The sequence below is a fragment of the Mytilus edulis genome, chromosome 9 (genome assembly GCF_963676685.1).
Source record: "Mytilus edulis chromosome 9, xbMytEdul2.2, whole genome shotgun sequence".
Lineage (NCBI taxonomy): Eukaryota > Metazoa > Mollusca > Bivalvia > Mytilida > Mytilidae > Mytilus > Mytilus edulis.
The window spans coordinates 86,875,965-86,896,766 of NC_092352.1; the positions used below are offsets into that span (position 1 = coordinate 86,875,965).

At 32.6% G+C, this 20,802-nt stretch overlaps 2 protein-coding genes across 2 annotated transcripts; one reads left to right on the plus strand and one right to left on the minus strand.

The window, feature by feature from the left end:
• Window positions 1–1,072: 1,072 nt before the first annotated feature.
• Window positions 1,073–7,173, plus strand: LOC139489299 (uncharacterized). The gene is made up of 6 exons (XM_071275579.1): window positions 1,073–1,303; window positions 3,790–3,903; window positions 4,635–4,713; window positions 5,198–5,365; window positions 6,015–6,102; window positions 6,664–7,173. Coding segments are annotated over exons 1-6 (600 nt in total). The 5' UTR covers window positions 1,073–1,153; the 3' UTR covers window positions 6,665–7,173.
• A 1,828-nt stretch (window positions 7,174–9,001) lies between these two features.
• Window positions 9,002–18,912, minus strand: LOC139489302 (uncharacterized). The gene is made up of 5 exons (XM_071275586.1): window positions 18,720–18,912; window positions 13,195–13,284; window positions 12,599–12,683; window positions 10,066–10,227; window positions 9,002–9,134 (listed from the first exon to the last, which is right to left on the minus strand). Exons 1-5 carry the CDS (start codon window positions 18,864–18,866, stop codon window positions 9,040–9,042), a joined length of 579 nt encoding a protein of 192 aa, XP_071131687.1. The 5' UTR covers window positions 18,867–18,912; the 3' UTR covers window positions 9,002–9,039.
• Between the last annotated feature and the right edge of the window lie 1,890 nt (window positions 18,913–20,802).

Consider the following 20,802-nt stretch of genomic DNA (forward strand, 5'->3'; position numbering starts at 1 on the left):
AAATATAATGGATAAAGAATATTAGTCATTGTTAGTTGATGTATCAAATATTTCAGATTTTTTTCTATTTCTTATCAAAATTTTGTGTATGTATTACCGGTCAAATTTTAATAACAGTATATAAAACAACGATCACATGTAAAATTTATTAATTATTTCAGGAAAATGTATTCCAAGATTATTTCAACCATATCTTTATAAATTTATAAAGGTTTTTTAAGGACACTGACAAGGAAAATATGGGTGAAAATAATCATTATAGTGTCTCAACATGTAAGCGTGATTACCATGAACACAATTCTCATATTCTACACACTGCTTGAAAACTCAAAATTAACAAATCATGTTTAATTTTGGCACAAAAAAACATTCAGTTTGACAATAAGTTACATAACAAACAAAACACCAGAACCAGTTCAAAGTAGAAAATGCGGTTAGTCGAAGTTACATTTTATACAATGGAAAAATTGCAATCTTGAGGGTAGAGTTCATCAAGTTGGTTCAATAAATGTCTACTAATGATAGTTTTTAACACCTTTTTTAATTACTTTGTTATGAATGCTAGTATGACAAAATCTTGTTAACATATTTGTATATTCTCTATGTAACAGGTTCTAGCTTAGTTAACTTACGTCAGTTGTGCTTAGTCGGTGAAATAACCTTGTTCTAGATTTACAAACCACGGAAGGAAACTACTGATTTATATTTCCAAAAGCAAAGTAATAATTATTAACATTTGTATTAATCCTGTGTAAAGTTGTTCATATTACAAAAATTAAGGTTGAAATGTGAAAAAAATGTTAATGTGTAACATACATTTGGTATGCATGATAAAAAAGAAAGTTCTTAAATGACCGAAACTTTTCTACCTAGAAGGCGTTGGCGTTTTGAATAATAACAATACGGAGATGGTTGAATTTCATTTTTGCGTGCACTCTTCATTGATAGTCTTAATTCGGTCACTAGGCATATTTTGAATTGGGCGTCAAAGGTTAAGAAGTGTTACCATGCACATTAAATGTATGACGTAGTTTATTAACTTGTCATGATTGTCCTTGTACTGAAGAACATATACTTCTGTGGCACCAACATCTAAGGCCTTGTTTGGTTGATAATGTGACCTAGTTTGTATTACTACAGAAACTTTATTGTAATGATGTTTCCCATACTAGTTGTAATTTTTGTCGAGTGCTATACAACCTCAGTATCAGGGACATGTTGTGTACCTCCTGTTTTCCAAACAGAAATGGATGTTACCGGTGGCTTGATTAATTTACAGACAAACCATAAAGAGTTCTATGACGTAATTATTATATTTTTTTTTATCTTTAACTTCAAAACTTACAAAAACTAGGTTATTGGTTCGAAGGCTATATTGCAAAAGCCACTCTCTATAAAAGACATACAGATACATACTTTAGTTCCTTTACAAATATGATTTGACATTTTTTTTAGAATCCAAAAAATAAGAATATGCCGACTGCCAATGAGACAATTCTCCAACAGAGATCAAATGATGTAAAATATTAGCCAGTTGATTTGACCAGAGACATGGATATAATGTAGAAAGCGGCGTCAATGTTTTGCTCTTGGCATTGAAAGGCGAGCGCCCCGGAATTATATGTTATACATTAGTAAACAATACCCCTATTTTCGTTTGATTTATGAAAAGAAATATACTCGAAAAGGGATTTAACGTCATGTTGAAAACATTTCATTCGTAATCATGACTATACTAAATGTAATAATAAGATGTGGTATAATTGCTAATGAGACAACTCTCCACAATGTACAAAATGACACAGAAATAAACAACAATAGGACAAGACTATCATTTGCCGTTTGGGGGCCTGTATAGGTTGATGTTCGGTGTGGGCCAAGGCTCCGTGTTTAATACCATGATTTGACCTATAATGGTTTACTTTTACAAATTGTGACTTGGATGGAGAGTTGTGTCATTGGCACTCATATAATATCTTCACAATAAAGAAAAGGCCTAAGTTTTTTCTTTCTTAAATTTGAACATTTATTATATGTCAAACATTTATTATATGTCAAACATTTATTATATGTCAAACATTTATTAGTCAAACATTTATTATATGTCTAAATTTCGAATTAAGTCTTTTTTAAAAGTTGAATAATGCAAAATTAGGAATATATATAAGTACGTCCGAGCCACTAACGAAGCCCAGGTGGTCGTGTGGCCTAGCGGGACGGCTACAGTGCAGGCGATTTGGTGTCACGATATATCAGTAGCATGGGTTCGAATCCCGGCGAGGGAAGAAAAAAAAATGCGAAAGCAAATTTACAGATCTAACATTGTTGGGTTGATGTTTAGACGAGTTGTATATATTTTTATATATACATTAATATACATTAGTTGTTTAGCGTGGACTAGCCTAATGTTCTGGAAGTTTACGAGATGTTAATAAAAGGTAAAAAGATACCATAGGCTAAATAAAAAGCTTTATAAAACTATAAGCTCAAAAAGACAGATACCAAATTGAATATAGCCATAAGATGAAAAACGAAGGTAAAACAGTCCATAAAACGCCATATAGAACACGAATGATTAGGTAACATGAACCTAAAGATATAAGAGCAAAGTCGTGCTATCAAAAGTATACATAAGTATTTCCTTGAGTCATGCTGCAGTATGAATGCATGAACGGACTGTACTATCATGTATGTACTGTACCTAATGCGGGGTTCACACATAGCCGATTATTGCTCCCGTTTGAGATCAGACAGCGATACGACACGAAAAGTGAAAAAGTCGGATTAGTATCCTCAATTATCTGGAATGTCCTAATATTGTCTGAACGCAGTCGTTTTAGTTCGTAACAGATTCCTACTGGTCGGGAAGGGTCCGAATAGTTCGGCAAAGCATCCCGACAGTTAGGTGCATCCCGTAACATTCGGGGAAACTCAGCCGATTTTGTCTAGTCGGATTACAATCGTGCCTATGTCGTGACAGATTCTGCTGTATCGGATCGAATTCCTAACAATATTCTGTGTATTCGGGACGGTTTCCTGTGGAACGGGAATGATCTGGAGAAATTTTTCATTGCTGTTTTTCTGCCGATTGAGTCCAGATTGCATCCAGATCTTGTCGATTGCAAACCGTTTTTGCCGAAATCGGTCCGAAACAGTCCCGTTATTAATTCTAAATTCGTCAATGATACCCGTGTTAGAGTCCCGACAACTACATAATACAATACGACTGAGACCAGACAAAGCCGCTTGCAATGCGATAGAGCAGACCGTGATAGGATTACGTTCCGACAGTACCTGATCATCCTGAGTATGTCGACAGTTTTCGAACGGATAACTTCCGTCAGCGTCGATTCACTGTCTTGTCACTATCTGATCTCTGTCGGATAACATTCGGTAGAATCGGGGCGCAGTCGTGACAGATTCGGTCGAATTTTACCTGGCGAAAGATACAAATCGGGTTAGAAGCGGATTTAGAACGGGATTATCGGGATAAATTTGCTTGGAAACGGTTGAATATCGACGCTTCCTGAACAATATCTAATTTTTTTTTACAAATTTTAATTTAAGTTTGAATTTCCATCCGATTCATAGGATCTTGATCAGACTTTTAATAAATTTTAATCGGGAATGGTCCTGTCAAGGACGGCAGTAAAAATCGTGAATGTGTGACCCCAGCTTAAGATCCTACTAGAACACACTTTAAATTTTCTATACGCATGCATAATTTGTCCCGTTTGGATGCCCTAGTCTGGATAATATCTAGGCTCTGCAATATTTATTTGTTTTCAGAGAAGAGTCCATTTGTACTTTGATTATCACAGAAGAATGACAAGAACTGATACGATTGTAACCTTGAGTGAGAATATGACCTTCACACACACTGAGATTGTGGATTATCACCATGTAAGGACATGACCTTTACCCTACTTGTGGATAAAACATCGTATAAGATAAGACAAATTTAAAGTTCATTAAGTTTAGCTATTCTGAAACACAATAAGGAAAAGGCCTAAGTTTTTTCTTTCTTAAATTTGAACATTTATTATATGTCTTTTTTCAAAGTTGAATAATGCAAAATTAAGAACAATGAGTTGTTTGTACCCACCACGATGACACGAACAAAGGGTATCTTTTATCTATTTTTTTGGAACCCGTACATAGAGCACATGCCACTTTGTACCAACTACAAGCAATGTTGAAGAGCCCCATTTAAACATGTTTTAATGGTACTTGCACGTGCTCTCTTTTCACACAAACATACAAAAAAATAATAATTTCGTAAACAAAATTCTATTTTCGTAGAAAAATTGGTAATGTTCTATTTTCCCCTCCAAAATTCATTAATTTGTCTCATATAAAACAAAAATTGTGAAATGAGACTACATTGCAGCTCTGAGAGACAGTCTACTTAGTGGAACTAGTCAACACTCTGTCGATTATATTTTTTATTTAAGAATTGCAAAAAGAGTGTTTCAGCAATGCATATATTACATCAATTATCTTTGCGATAGAATGCACATCTCCTTTAAACCTCTTTTATGTACAGTACTGGTCGTTATCTTCATTATTAAAGAACAATGCTCGAATTTGTATATCAATATATGTATGTAATAAGAGTAATGACATATTTTCAGGGTAAAAGTTATAAAATAGATATGGGACGATGTTCTGTAGAGCAACTGAAGGTACCAATACAAGATCAATGTATACCAAGTAAGTTAAAACTATTAGAGATAAGTTCTGATATCATTCAGTAGGAAATTACTGATAAGATGAAGAACTATAGAGCAGTACTAGAAATTTTGAAGAAAGTATAGAAGTAATATATCACCGAGTAGTACAAGTAGCAACAGTTAGTATTAGTAGAATAAGTAGTAGTAGTAAAAGTTTCAGTCAACATAGACGTTTATTGTTGTAATAGAATATCAAGAACGACCACTGAAGTACATGATAAGGTATACCTTGACATAACTGTAAGACATGCCTCAAGTTCATTGTATAAGATATTAAAGCAGTGTGTCATGTTGAATCGAAATAATTCCTTTGCTATCAACGGAGTTGGATTTGATTGATAACTGATTTACAGCAAATATAGCATCGCTTCTTTACGTATACCAAATCCAACGAAAATTACTGAATAGTAGCAATGAAAACTTTATTTAGATATTTGTATACAATATTTTTCAATTATTAACAGAAGATGCACAACTGATTGCGCAACGATCAATTGGGCCGCCGGATAACAATTTAGAAGTTCAGATCTGGAAATACGTGATACCCAGTACCAATGTGACAGTTGTGCGCTCTGTAACTACACCAGATTGCTGGCCGGTTTCACAGATTGAGTATGGAACATTCGAAGGAGGTACAGCAAATATTTCAATTTGTATTACATTCATACCAGTTAGCTAGCTGCTGAACAAGTCCATAATACAACTGTCTTACACTTTTCTCCTTATAATAATGTTATCATGCCGCATGTGTGCGCCTGTCCTATGTCAAGAGCCTCTGGCAATTGTTAGTCTTGTATGCTTTTAAATTTTAGTTCATTTATATGTTTTGGAGTTTAGTATGACGTCCATTATCACTAACCTAGTAAACCTTTTTGTTTAGGGGCCAGTTGAAACACGCTTCCGGTTGTTGGATTTTCTCGCTGGTTTGAAGACCCATTGATGGCCTTTTGCTGTTTTCTATTCTTTGATCGGGTTGTTGTCTCTTTTACACATTCCCCTTTTCAATTCTCAATTTTAACTTTAAAGTATGTCTTAATTATGATAATACTGTGCGTAATCGTTAAAATATTTAACAACACATAGTTTATTGAGTCCATAGTAATGCAACAATAAATTTTCTCTATGTTGCAGTCACGGAAATTAAGGATGCAGAGTTCGGTGTTTTTGTTATTTTACTTTTTATTTGTTGTTTCTTTTTTATATGACATATTTCTAAGCAGTTACTTTATACATATTTATATCTAATGTCTGCTACATTCGATGATTCATTTTACTTTTTAGGTTACACAGCTATGTCATATACTACAGCAGATATCAGTATACACCCATTCTCTGAGTCAGTGATGACTCGACCAAAACATTGTCAATGGTAAGTAAAAGTTAAACTTACTGTTTTATACTTTCTCTTAAACTTCTTATATACAACAGAACAGTAATTTCAAAAAATGGCACATTTGCCAAAAAAGTTTTAATTTGCAGTATGATAAGCCACAATTATAACAGATATGTTTATTTTCGTGGGTACCAATTTTCGTGGATATTTAATTTCGTGAATTTGGCAAATTCAGCATACACTCCGTTGAACATTTAAATTCGCGATTCCCTTGTTCCCACGAAATCCACGAAAATTGGTGTTCAACGAATATTGATGAATCCGAATAATTATATAATAATATAAAAATAGCTCTTTGCATACACATATTCATAGACGGGTTTGTCTGTCCTGTTCGAACTCTAGACTCTTTCCCTGCAGAGATCCCTTTTTAGTTGTATAACTTTTTTTTTGGATTTATACATATATCTATTACTGTCAGTGAACATTACTAACTGAAGGGACTTTCCGTTTGGAATTTTACTCGGATTTCGAAATTTTTAGTTATTTTACTTTCATTGTGTTTGTTAATTCATGTTTTCTTCTATCAATTTTCAGATACGTTCATGATTATCAAGAACTGTTATAGGGCCAAGTTATGTTTAAAATATAAAATATATTGTGTAAATCGTTGAGATTATTATATCATTATATAAAGAAGTCATCGCATTATGAGGACGAATATACTCAAAGAGGAGGGAAAATAGCGAGTAGTAAGATTATTAAAGAGGAATGCAATTTGTAAACAAAGTATCCTTTTATGGTGAAATATGAGGGGAAAAAATGTGTGTATGGATATTAAAGAAAAGAACATGCAATAATGTTTAAAAATAGTTCCTTAGATACAATTCATTTCAACTCTGTTAGATATTTGTCTCATTGGCAATCATATCACTTATCAAAGTAACAGATAACCATACACAGAAATAATATATTGACTTTGACCAATGCTATATAATTGTTGTGTTTGTACTTATGTTGAATTGCTTCTGATGTTAATGTGACATCAGATATTGTCTGATGATTTTTTTATTGTACATATTTGAATAAAATATTACGGAAAGATAAGTAATTCATTTACAGTGACCACTATTTTCCCGATGGTATCACTAGCCCAGTAGTCAGCACTTCTGTGTTGACTTGAGTTATCATCGATATGTTCATAATTATAAATTAACTGTTTACACAACTTTGAATTTTTGAAAAACTAAGGCTTTTCTACCTCAGGAATAGATTACCTTAGCTGTATTTGGCAAAACTTTTAGGAATTTGTGGTCCTCAATGCTCTTCAACTTCGTACTTTATTTGGCCTTTTAAACACTTTTTGAGTCGAGCGTCACTGATGAGTCTTATGTAGACGAAACGCGCGTCTGGCGTAAATATAAAATTGTAATCCTGGTATCTAATACTATGATGAGTTTACTTACAATTTATCAAAGAATTTCAAAATAAGTTAAATTATGACCATTTCATCAGGCAAGATATTTAGACATGTGCACTTTTGTTGCTTTTGATATTGACCAAAAGGACACACAAACAATAGTCGAATCCATCTGTGGTCAACTTTGCCTGAATAAGTTGAAACCTTATTTTTTTCTTTAATTTGAAATTTATAAATGGTCAATTTTAGAAATGTTTGTTATAAATCATGTCAGTACAGAAGTTCCAACTACTATGCTGACTATACCCCCCGGGGACTGGAAGACCACCAGCAGAGGTGTATCAAGCCATAAAACATTCCGTATATATGTGAAAAAACACTCATTGATTCATATAACGAAAAAACTACAAGCAAAATGGTATAGATACGTGTTAGAAATCTCTATCAAATACAAGTCAATAAACTCATCAAAGATACCAGGATTGAAATTTGTTGCCCCAGACGCACGTTTCGTCAACAAAAGAATCATCAGTGGCGCTCGAATAAAAAAAATGTACCAAATAAAGTACCAAGTTTGAGAGCATTGAGGATAAAAATTTCCTAAAAGTTTTGCCAAATACAGCTATGGTTATCTATCGCTGAGGTAGAAAAACCTTAGTATTTCAAAAATTCAATGTTTTGTAAACATTTAACTGGTTTTTTTTCTGTTTTTTTGTTCTTTTTAAAATTGTTACACGATGATGACTGGTGTACCCATATTTTGACTATTTTATCATGTATTATGTCTGTTTAGTTCACGCATCATTGTAAATATAACGGAATTTAATGAGACTGTCATCAAAGTGAGAGGTTTAGCGCGATAAGACCAGGTTTAATCCTCCATTTTCTACACTTGAAAATGCCTGTACCAAGTCAGGAATATGACAGTTCTTGTCCATTCGTTTTTTTATGTGTTTAGTCATTTGATTTTGCCGTCTGATTATGGACTTTCCGATTAGATTATCCTCTGAGCTCAGTATTTTTGTGATTTTACTTTTTTCTTATACTTATTACCATATCAATAACAATTCATTTCAACAGAGACGGGCTAACTACTGGGCTGGTGATACCATCGGGAGGTGTATTTGGAAAAGAACAAAATTTTCAAATTACATTAGTCAATGGTATAATATAATTAAAATTAAATCCTTTAATTGTACCCGTTCTGATATGTCGCGCGTCAAGGTCTGATGAGCGACATATCAGAACTTAATTTTAATTAGATTGTCAATGGTTTGTAAAAGCATATTATATGACTAGGAAACGTCTTTATTTTTGGTTGCGATTCAGTGTTTCTGTTGTTTCTTTGTTTTCCTCTTATAGCTGATGTGGTTTTGGTTTGCAACCCGGATTTGTTTTCTCTCAATCGATTTATGACTTTTGAACAGCGGTATCCTACTGTTGCCTTTATTTGAGTTAATTTGGTAACAACCTAAGTTTGTAAAGGCAAATTATACGAACAGAAAACAGCACAAGTTAATATGCTATTATTTTTAATATGCTATGATTTGTGTTCAGCTCTCTGAACAATTCTGCGGTACCTGGAATGCTGTTGCCTCTAGAGTTGTATATTGTACGTTGTGGTAAAATATTGTTGTTTGCGACACAACTGAAAAAAATTGAACTGTTTATGATTTCACATAAACAAAGTTAACTAATCATTTACAAATCATATCAAGTAAGAGAATTCATCAGTTCGATACCTCACAAGATGGTGGACTGAATTGCATCAGAAGACGAAAACATATTTGGATAGTACCATACGATTAAATTTGTGTGGTTTAAAAATAATTGTATAAACAGAGACACGAACAACAATAACAAACAGCGCATGGTCTAGATAATATATTAACCAGAATTGGTACAGAAATACTGTGTTTATTTGATATAGGCAAAACTAGATTACCCAAGTAGATATCTAATACAACAATTCGGGTATCGCGATAAGTCAAATGCTGAACTCGTTTATTCAGAAACCCAAAACCCCCCGAAAAATCCGTTTAATTACACACCGTAAATTTCAAAGACAAATCAATATAGCAAACAAAAACCGAGGCAAACGCTCTATCTCGTACAGGAGCGATACCAAATACGTCGACAGGGTAAACGTCGCCTGCTATGTATGCAGTGAAAGTGTCATATCTGGTATAGAACACGATTGTCAAATAACAGATACGACGACTATTCTGGAATCTTAAGTTCTAAGACTGCGAAAATTTGTCGTTCAGAGTTGAGACGCTTATCTATTGTATATTGGCCAATCAATTCGTGATCGTGATCGGAAATTCAATCTAGTGGGTTTTTTTAATTTCAGACGTTCTTCCTTAAAACTCTTATTGACCTATTTTAGTTTTAGGAGCCTCATTCACTCGAAGTCCGTATATCATGAACATACACTAGCGTTACGTTTCAATTAAGATATTTAAACACCAAACAATGGACCAAAGGTAATGTAACGGCTGAAAAAGGGGAAGTTTGCAATTGGAATGTTGAAGTCATTAAACTGGTTAACGATAAACTAAAATGAGAGAAAAACTAACCATTGTTTGCATTTGTACTGATTCCTTGCACTACCAGGGTACAATCATGTGCCATCACAGATACTGTGAGGTTTCCCCATGAGGAGCTCTCGATAAACCATGTGTCCACGTCATAAGCTACGTCATCACCAATAGTGTTCCTTCCTCTGTATGTAGCATTGCCTAGTTAAAAAAACAAGATTGATAATCAATAAAATTGAGAACGGAAATGGGGAATGTGTCAAAGAGACAACAACCCGACCAAATAAAAAACAACAGCAGAGGGTCACCAACAGGTCTTCAATGTAGCGAGAAATTCCCGCACCCGGAGGCGTCCTTCAGCTGGCCCCATAACAAATATATACTAGTCCAGTGATAATGAACGCCATACTAATTTCCAAATTGTACACAAGAAACTAAAATTAAAATAATACAAGACTAACAAAGGCCAGAGGCTCCTGACTTGGGACAGGCGCAAAAATGCGGCGGGGTTAAACATGTTTGTGAGATCTCAACCCTCCCCCTATACCTCTAACCAATGTAGAAAAGTAAACGCATAACAATACGCACATTAAAATTCAGTTCAAGAGAAGTCCGAGTCTGATGTCAGAAGATGTAACCAAAGAAAATAAACAAAATGACAATAATACATTAATAACAACAGACTTCTAGCAGTTAACTGACATGCCAGCTCCAGACTTCAATTAAACTGACTGAAAGATTATGATTTCATCATATGAACATCAGGCACACTCCTTCCCGTTAGGGGTTTAGTATCATACCATCATAACATATATGAGAAGAACATAACCCGTGTCATGCCAACAACTGTTTTTAGAATAAATGTGTTTAGTTCCGATGCAAAGACCTTATCAGTGACTCAATATTAACGCCAAAATATGCAATCTTTAATGACTTGACAACAGTATCGTAATTATATCCCTTCTTAGTAAGTCTATTCAAAGGTTTTGTAAGTTTCTGAGGTGAATACTGACACCTTTGTGCTTTATAAAGAATATTTCCATAAAAAATCGGATGTGAAATACCTGAACGTATTAGAAGTCTGCATGTTGAGCTATATTTACGAATGATGTCTTTATACCGATGATAAAATTTAGTAAATGTTTTGACTAATTTGTGATATCGAAAACCCTGGTGTAATAATGTTTCAGTAATACATAAATTTCTCTCGTTAAAATCTAATACATTGTTACATACACGAGCGAATCGTACAAGTTGAGATATATAAACACCGTAAGATGGTGACAAGGGAACGTCACCATCTAAAAGCGGATAATTAACGATAGGAAATGAAAAATCATCCCTTTTATCATAAATTTTAGTATTCAGATTTCCATTAGTGATGTAGATATCAAGATCGAGAAAAGGGCAGTGGTCATTGTTAGTATTAGCTTTATTTAAAGTAAGTTCAACAGGATAAATTTCATTAATATACATACTGAAGTCGTCATTATTGAGAGCCAAAATATCATCCAAATATCTAAAAGTATTATTAAATTTGTTTATCAGATGTTGTTTCGATGGGTCTTTGCTTATTTTTGTCATAAATTGTAACTCATAACAATACAAAAACAGGTCCACAATAAGTGGTGCACAGTTAGTCCCCATTGGAATTCCGATAATCTGACGATATACGGAATCCCCAAAGCGAACAAAAATGTTATCTAGTAAAAATTCAAGGGCATATATAGTATCAAATTATGTCCAATTAACATATTATTTTGGTTTATTGCTACTAAAAAATGACCTAAAAGAGTTTGAACATATATATTCACATTCTGATTTTTTGAATGCCCATTTAATTAGGTGTGTGAATTTTTTCTTAATGAGAATGTGAGGCAATGTGGTATACAGGGTAGAAAAATCAAAACTTTGAACAGATTCAAAATCACCAATATAAGCATGCAATTTATCAAGTACTTCCAACGAGTTCTTAACACTCCAAAAGTAATTTATTCCACTTTTTTCGAAGGCCTTATTTGAACAATGTATTATCAGGTTTTTAATTGTACCAAGTGTGCTGGTAAGAAGAATAGAAAATTTAGTAGTTGAACAATGGCTTGAAGACGAAATAAATCTATATTTGTAAGGGTTTTGTGTAGCTTCGGAAGCCAATACATAGTTGTAACTTTCATTGTATTTGGCTCTGCTTGTAAAGCGGTGGCTAAAAGTTTATGTTTGTTACAGATTTCGTTTTCTGAAAATGGAGTCAGTTGGAATGTTGGTGAATTGGTGATTTCCTTTTTCAGAACCTCAATGTAAAATTTACGTCAAACAATAATAATATTATTAGCAGCTTTATCGGCCGGGACAAAAACAAATTCCTTGGCTAGTTCTTTTAGTTTATGTTTGATACGAGAAATAGGTTTATTGTGGTTATTGTTAATAGTAAAATGTTCTGATGAGTCTTTTGACGATTGTACATTTTTTGTATTCATGCGCGTAGATATAATGCAACTGCTAGTATCAAATGACAGAAAATCCAAAATAATACACTTAAAATTTGTAAAAAAACAAAGCATTATAAACTCACTTTGTATGCATGGTGGCTGCATATTTAATCCATTTGGTAAGTCATTTTTACTACATGATTTTCCAGACAATGTATACTGCTTTTTCTAAAATGAAACACAAGACGACTTAATAAAATTAACGGTACCAATTTTCTTGCACCAGATGCGCATTTCGACAATACATGTCTCTTCAGTGATGCTCGTGGCCAAAATATTTGAAATCCAAAGCTTATATATAAGATGAAGGGCTATAATCCAAAAGGTTAAAAAAAGTATAGCCAAATCCTTGAAAGAAATCAGAGCTTAGCATGAGGGAGAGACTTAATCTATATTAAATATATTATCACTTGAATGAAGGCTTACCGTTGTTAAATAATCACAAAACGACTGAGCGAAAAACAAATCGGGTCACAAAGCAAAATCGATAAAAACTTATCAACTACTAGTATAAGAGGAAAACAACGGAACAGCAGAAACACTGAACAGCAACAGACGCCAATATACTTAGAAAACATTTGTTAACAACTTTTCGTATTTTCGTAAAATGAAAATGTTATTCAGTGAGAGCTACATGTTATCGTCAAAGGCTTTGTGTGATGTTATTTAGTATACTCACATGATTAAAATCTTGAACGATAGTTGTACCATCTAGTCGTTCCATTTTCATCATCAAATTATCGTAGTCATAATACAACTTCATTGAAACCTGTGGAATAAAGAAATACATCAGAGTATACCATCATTTAACATTTTGAAGAAGGAATGTTATCATAATGTAACGTCATGTATCATGTGGAAGACAGAATACATTGTTATACCATATTTTTTTCCAAATATTAAGTGAAGTCACATGAGGATGTATTTTTTTCTTTCCTCTATGAGAAATATAACATCATAATGGCATTCTTTCATCCACGAGATACATGAAGTTGAATTATAATGGCATTCTTATTTCTACATGTTGCAGGACGTAACATTTTAATGGATTTCTTCATTCGTATGTTAAATGACGTTACATTGTAATGGTATTATTTCTTCAACGTGAAAGAACAAATGAAATTAAAGCGTTACGTCAAGAAACATTTGAAAAAAAAACTTCCTCATGTAACGTCATTTATATCCCAAATTCATGTATTTGGTTTTGATGTTATATTTGTTATTCTCATCGGATTTTGTCTAATGCTTAGTCCGTTTCTGTGTATGTTACATTTTAATGTTGTGTCGTTGTTCTCCTCTTATATTTAATACGTTTCCCTCAGTTTTAGTTTGTTACCCCAATTTTGTTTTTGTCCATAGATTTACTAGTTTTGAACAGCGGTATACTACTGTTGGCTTTATTTATAAATGATTAATCATTTCTTAAGCGGCACTCTCATTAAATGAAATGCTTTAAACTGAAAGAAATCTTAACTTGTTTACTTTTAAAAAAATTATTAGGCCGATAAATGCAAAATCAAGACAAGATTTGGTGTAATACTCCAAAACTTGCCACTTAGTACCGGAAAATTTCGAGTTCGATCGTCCTTTGCCGCCTAATTGTAAAGATATTAACCTGTTTTTCATTATTTTTCCTGACACGTTTTTAGATTATTATAGTGTGGCATCATATTTACTGAAATTTGTTGTCAAAAAGATGATTTTAAAAGAAAATGGACCATAAAAAATAAAGTCTAGGGTACTGCAACTTGCTCGTGTTGACAAATTTACTATATGGCAACTTGTTTTCAACTGTATGGCAACTTGCTAATTTTAAAATACATCCAAATATAATTATAATTATGAATTTGATAAAAATACCATTCGCTTGACAGCATTTAAGATGCATACACAATATAAGGCTTGAACACAGTCCTTTTACATCTTTTACATACTAGATGAGATGTATACAATTTGAATACGACATATGCAAAAGCAGGTAAATGTTGTTACTTTCGAAAAGGCATGTCACTGTTTCACTGACCTGTTTTTATGTGGAACCCATGCCCGTGTGACCCGTCTCTAGTAAGGACAGGTTGAAATATTTTTCAATCCTGACGGTGCATACTCATAAATTCTTTTGGAAAAATCCACGAAAAACTTGATTTGAAAGCGTTCATTTATTTATTTGCCCTCGTAAACAATTTTGTTAAAATATCGTAATTCTTATCGTTAAAAAATGAGTGGGGTCACATGACACCTTAAAGTTTTCACATTCAGGCCTGCTTAAGTTGCACTTTTCTTCTCATTAATAAAAATGATTTTTAATTTTAGCATCTATCTAAAGATTAGATTATTTACACATATACAAACACACACAAACACACAAATAGAAAATAACTGTTTATTTAGTAAAAACAATTAATTCACATTTATATTCAACCAAACAGATCAGGCTGAGATCCATACCTTTATAAGTTTCAACAAATAATCACGTGCTGCTATATCTTTTAACGCAAATGCAAGTCTTACTTGTATTAACACATTTAAATTTACTGAGAAATATTATACATTATAATCTTGAAAATGTACTACAATGAAAATTCGGACAAATACACTCCTTCTCACTGCCTTTCTATCTACACCTTTAAGTTCTGGCCAAACAGCCTTCGCAACAGTCTTTTATTATTTTTTTCCGCTGTAAATAAAAAGTTTGATTGAATTTGCTGAATCTAAAAAAGAAATGCAATCGTATTTCAAAGAGAAACTAGAAAATTAATTCGAAACACAATTCACGATTTGTTTCTCCTAACTTTCAATGAAAACAAAGTAAATTCTTAACTTTTTTTTTACAAATGAATCATTTCAGAAATTAAATAAATAAAAAATGTATTTAACCTAACACATACTTTATGTGTCTATCCGAAGTCTGGATCCTGTAGTTCGGTGATTGTCGTTGGTTCATCTCTATCATACTTGTTGTTTTTCATAAATTGTTTTGTTGAGTTAGGCTGTTAGTTTTCTGGTTGAATCCATCCACATTTTTCATGTCGGGGCTTTTTATAGCCGACTATAAGGTACAAGTTTTCGTTGTTGAAGGCCGTGCAATATATAGCATGTAATTTCTTACATATACTTTATTTGATCCTAATGGATAATTATTTTATTTGCTATCATACCACATCTCCACTGTTTATATTAAAAAAAACAGCACCTACAAAATATGAATGATCGTCTTTTTTTTTTTAATGACCGTACAAATTTCACCCCAACAACAAATAAGACAACAGTTGTTAGTAGTATAACGATATATTAATGTATTTAGGATAATATGGTTGAAAAAAAAACCTTTTTGTACAAAGTCGAATAACGGAACTAACGGCATATATTTTATAATATTTGATATGTAGTTTATTTTGTATATTTGTAAATAGTTATCAAAGGTACCAGGATTATAATTTAGTACGCCAGACGCGCGTTTCGTCTACATAAGACTCATCAGTGACGCTCAAATCAAAATATTTATAAAGCCAAACAAGTACAAAGTTGAAGAGCATAGAGGATCCAAAATTCCAAAAAGTTGTGCCAAATACGGCTAAGGTAATCCATACCTGGGATAAGAAAATCCTGAGTTTTTCGAAAATTCAAAGTTTTGTAAACAGGAAATTTGTAAAAAAAAATAAAAATGACCAATAATTGATATTCATGTCAACACAGAAGTGTTGACTACTGGGATGGTAATACCCTGGGGGACGAAACGTCCACCAGCAGCGGCATCGACCCAGTGCATTTCGTCTACATAAGACTATGTAATATAAAAAAGAAGACATGGTATGATTGCCAATGAGACAACTATCCACAAAAGACCAAAATGACACAGACATTAGCAACTAAAGGTCACCGTACGGCCTTAAAAAATGAGCAAAGCCCATGCCACATAGTCAGCTATAAAAGGCCTCGATAAGACACTGTATAACAATTCACACGAGAAAACTAAGTCTGTTAAGCTTTGATATTGACAAAATATCGTCATTTGATATCATATAAACAGTGATTAATTTCATCTTAAAATTACAAAATATTGCAAAAAAACTCATCATAGATACCAAGATTAAAATTTTATATATACGCCAGACGCGCGTTTCGTACAAAAGACTCAACAGTGACGCTCGAATCAAAAAATGTTAAAAAGGCCAAATAAAGTACGAAGTTGAAGAGCATTGAGGACCAAAAATTCCTAAAAGTTTTGCCAAATTCAGCTAAGTTATCTATTCCTGAGGAAGAAAAGCCTTAGTATTTCAAAAATTCAAAGTTTTGTTAACAGTTAGTTCATTATTATGAACATATCATATGTGTATGTAGTCCAAATCCTCCAGAAAAAAAAATTAGAATAGCCTTGCCAGACGTCATAATTATTAAGACTAATGTGTATGCAAAGAGCTATTTTTATATTATTATATAATTATTCGGATTCATCAATGAGGACCGAAAGTTCGTGAAAGTTTTGCCAAATACAGCTGAAGTAATCTATTCCTGAGGTAGAAAAGCCTTAGTATTTCAAAAATTCAAAGTTTTGTTAACAGTTAATTTATAATAAGCAAGACGCCACACAGACAAAAGTTGTTATTTTGAAATTCGCCGTACAACGTCTTGCAATTCGACGTACAATCCACAAACAATGTTTTTGTCCATATTCTTTATAAAACATCCTTTTGAAAAAAAATTCAGTAAATATGATGCCACAACTATAATAATCTAAAAACGTGTCAGGATTAATAATGAAAAACAGTTGAATATCTTGACAATAGGGCGACAGAGGACGATCGACCTCGAAATTTTCCGGTACTAAGTGGCAAGTTTTGGAGTATTACACCAAATCTTGTCTTAATTTTGTACTTATCGGCATAATAATTTAAAGAATTATATATCAGAAAATCATTTCTTAAGCGGCACTCTCATTAAATGAGTGGAAATGCTTTAAATTGAATGAATTCTTAACTTGTTTACTTTTTTTTTTCTTTTTCTCTCCGCTTCGTTAGTACCCAATTTCCGGTGGCGATGATACACAGTGATGTTTGTTATATAATGTTTTGTTTATTTTGTTACAAATCATAGCAGTTGATTTATAATGACTTCTATTAAAGGGGGACTAGCTACGAGATATATAAAAAATCTAAAGTTTGATTTTTTTCTGATCAATCAATAATGAAAGTGAGATAGTGAAATAACAATTCGCTTTTTGCAGCCAAAAAGGTTCAATTTTGTCAAATTACGCTAACAAACATTGATAATTAGTTATTCACTTGCAAGTGAATGAGTCGACCTCTTCAAATCTGTATTCATGTTAACTTCAATTTAACCCCTAGCTAGAGATTGACAACGCATGCATTGTACGTGTACTGGTTATTTAAAGAAAAAGAATGTCAACAATGAAAGTGAAACTACGGTAAATCATTTGATTACTAATTCGATGCACATAAAAGCATTCTTATACGGTTCAAAACAATGAAAAACATCTATTTTTAATCTATAAGATAAAATCAAACAGACCTATAAAAATCCAATTGCACGTGTTGGTTTAACCTATTCATATCTTTATTTATGTTTACATCGCTTATATGGTCATCTGAGGTCAAATCGATAGTTAATTAGATGGCGTCTGGACTAAAATACACACGAAACGAACCTATATATTATCTACCCCATGCTCTGTAAACTGTTTATTTTAGACTTTTGATAGTTTGTATAATTGTTTTACATTGTTATAAATCAAATATGAGAATTTGAGTCAAATCGGTGACCATGAATTTGACAGCTAGTGCTTCTTTAAGTCTTAACGTTTTGAGATTAATTAATTCATAATTGTTTAAAGAAAAATTTCTACAAACAAATCATCAAACAAAAATGATTTATTTAAAAAAAAACTTTAGTCAGTCGAGGGAACGAGCATATAATCTTATCGAACTATCATTGTGCCAATGCCAATAATAGTTCGAATTATAGTATATGCTCGTTCCCTCGAGAGAAAAAAACACGCGTTTGCAGTAATGTCTTAATTCAAGAACCAATTAAGATTGACTCTCAAAAAGTAAAACGCAATGGGTGGAAAATATACCTTTAATTAAGATAATCAAGTTATCTTTTCGTTCTATTTTTTCTATGATGTTATATCAATAGTAGATAGATAAGTGCATACTTTCACGAGTGATTCAACAAATAACTCACCTCCAGAGTAGAAGGAGTGCCATTGACGTATGATCCAGTGACCTGGTGAAGATCAGCTGTTAATGAATGTTTTGAGCAACAAAGATTCGGAGTAACTGCCGCCCTTGTGACAGAAAATAGAACAAAGAAGCAAACAAAACGTTCCATTGCAACTTTTTAAAGAAGCATTACTAAGGTCATTACCAGTAATCATGTCTTAAACTTATCAAAAATTACTATCTTCGATTTTCCAGATGCGTTTTTCACATTCAATAGATAAGTTTATAACATATAGATCTATTACAAAAACATTTTACTTTTCGTTTTCAGATTGGTTTGAAAAAACTCAAACATTCATTTGGAATATATAGGTAAAAGAATAATTTGACATTTAAAATCATGTGAAAATATCGAAATACTATAAAAACTAGAATTGTGTGGGTTCTGCAGTTTCTGCATGGTCATACAAAAAGCACAAACAAAATGCAGGGACCGCACCACGAGTTTGCTCAATATATTTGACATATGAAAGAATTCATACAATAAGAACTAAAAGAAGTATAAATACACTATTGAAACGTTTTAATCTAAAAAAAATATTTAACAGAATACTTATTTTAATATGATTTTTTGTCAGGATTTTCTTTTTCCGTAATCAACGTCAACTACTTCAAGAATTTATCAGACTGTGATTCTTAATTTGCAGTAAAAAAAGTTGTGTCTGTTAGTTTTTTTTTCGTTTTTAGACATGGCGTTGTCAGTTTATTTTCGATTTATGAGTTTAATTGTCCCTCTGGTATCTTTCGTCCCTCTTTTTCAATTCAGAATTATATACCTTAAGCATAGATAAATGTATATGCATAAGATACTAGAAGTAGAAGAGAATTAGTTAAAGAAAAATAAGCTAAAAATATGGATCTCCTTTTTGAGATGTTTTAATATTTTTTTAATGACGGGAAAAGGCTGACTCTGACTTTTACCTTTATTTAGGATTGGTAAACAGCCATCAAAGGCACCAGGCGTATAACCTAACACGCCAGACGCGCGCCTCGCTTACATAAGACCCACCAGTACAGTTGGGGTTAAAATTGTAAGAAAAAAATCAGAATCTGCTAAAATTTTGGTAATGAACTTTTTATGAGCTGTTGAAGTCTTGTATGCAAAGAAAATCAGTAGATATGAGGCATTATATTTTACCCTGGATGGATATATGAGATTTGAACATTGGTAAATTACTGTTAACTCCTACTCAAGAACTGGATTCACAATAACAACGACCATTATTAGATATTTTCGGTTTATCTTAGCTATAAAACCAGGTTCAATCCACCGTTTTCTACATAAGAAAATACCTGTACCAAGTCAGGAAAAGGATAGTTGTTATCCATTCGTTTGATGTGTTTGTGCTTTGATCTTTGCCATTCGATTAGAGACTTTCCGTTTTGAATTTTCTTCGGAGTTCAGTATTCTTGTGATTTTACTTTTGTGTTTATATCAGTTTGATGAATTTTTATTGATCTAAGATATATTGATTTAAAAACTAAGAAAACAACTGCAAGACTCGCATGTGACAACTTGGTTTAACTTTATGGCATGATGATGTATTTCAATTATGTGTCGAATCATGTTTAGAAATTATTTTACATTAAAAAAAGAGGCGAAAGATACCAGAGAGACATTCAAACTCAAGTCAAAATTAACTAACAACGCTATGGCTAAAAAAGAAAAAGACCAACATACAAAAAATAGTACACAAAACACAACATAGAAAATTACGAAAAGATAAACAATAACTAAACCATTTGTATAATCAGAAAACGATAAAAAAAAAAAAAAAAAAAAAAAAAGTCAAAAGGAAATAACCAGCAATAACTAAACAGTACACAGAAAACTTAAGATTGAGCAAATCAAACCCAAATAAATCCCGGTGACGAGCACAGGTGTCCGGAAACGTACGATTCTCGTTCTAATCTGCAAGTATGATACCAGTTTTCACGTTGTTTATGCTAGCTACTAAACATCCGGCGACGGGTCTAATTTCACAATGGAGAAAAAGAGGAAGTGGTTGTGATGTTATTTACATGTACGACCGTTTGCGTAAGTT

What these genes read in the sequence shown, in the direction of transcription:
- LOC139489299 (XM_071275579.1), top strand. Translation starts at nt 1,154, where the DNA reads ATGATGTTTCCCATACTAGTTGTAATTTTTGTCGAGTGCTATACAACC. An exon ending in ACCATAAAGAGTTCTATGAC is followed by an intron (nt 1,304 to 3,789) that starts GTAATTATTATA and finishes ATTTGTTTTCAG; the next exon opens with AGAAGAGTCCATTTGTACTT. An exon ending in AGATTGTGGATTATCACCAT is followed by an intron (nt 3,904 to 4,634) that starts GTAAGGACATGA and finishes ACATATTTTCAG; the next exon opens with GGTAAAAGTTATAAAATAGA.
- LOC139489302 (XM_071275586.1), bottom strand. Translation starts at nt 18,866, where the DNA reads ATGGAACGTTTTGTTTGCTTCTTTGTTCTATTTTCTGTCACAAGGGCG. An exon ending in GCAGCCACCATGCATACAAA is followed by an intron (nt 10,228 to 12,598) that starts GTGAGTTTATAA and finishes TTTTTTAACTAG; the next exon opens with GCAATGCTACATACAGAGGA. An exon ending in CAGTACAAATGCAAACAATG is followed by an intron (nt 9,135 to 10,065) that starts GTTAGTTTTTCT and finishes AATTTTTTTCAG; the next exon opens with TTGTGTCGCAAACAACAATA.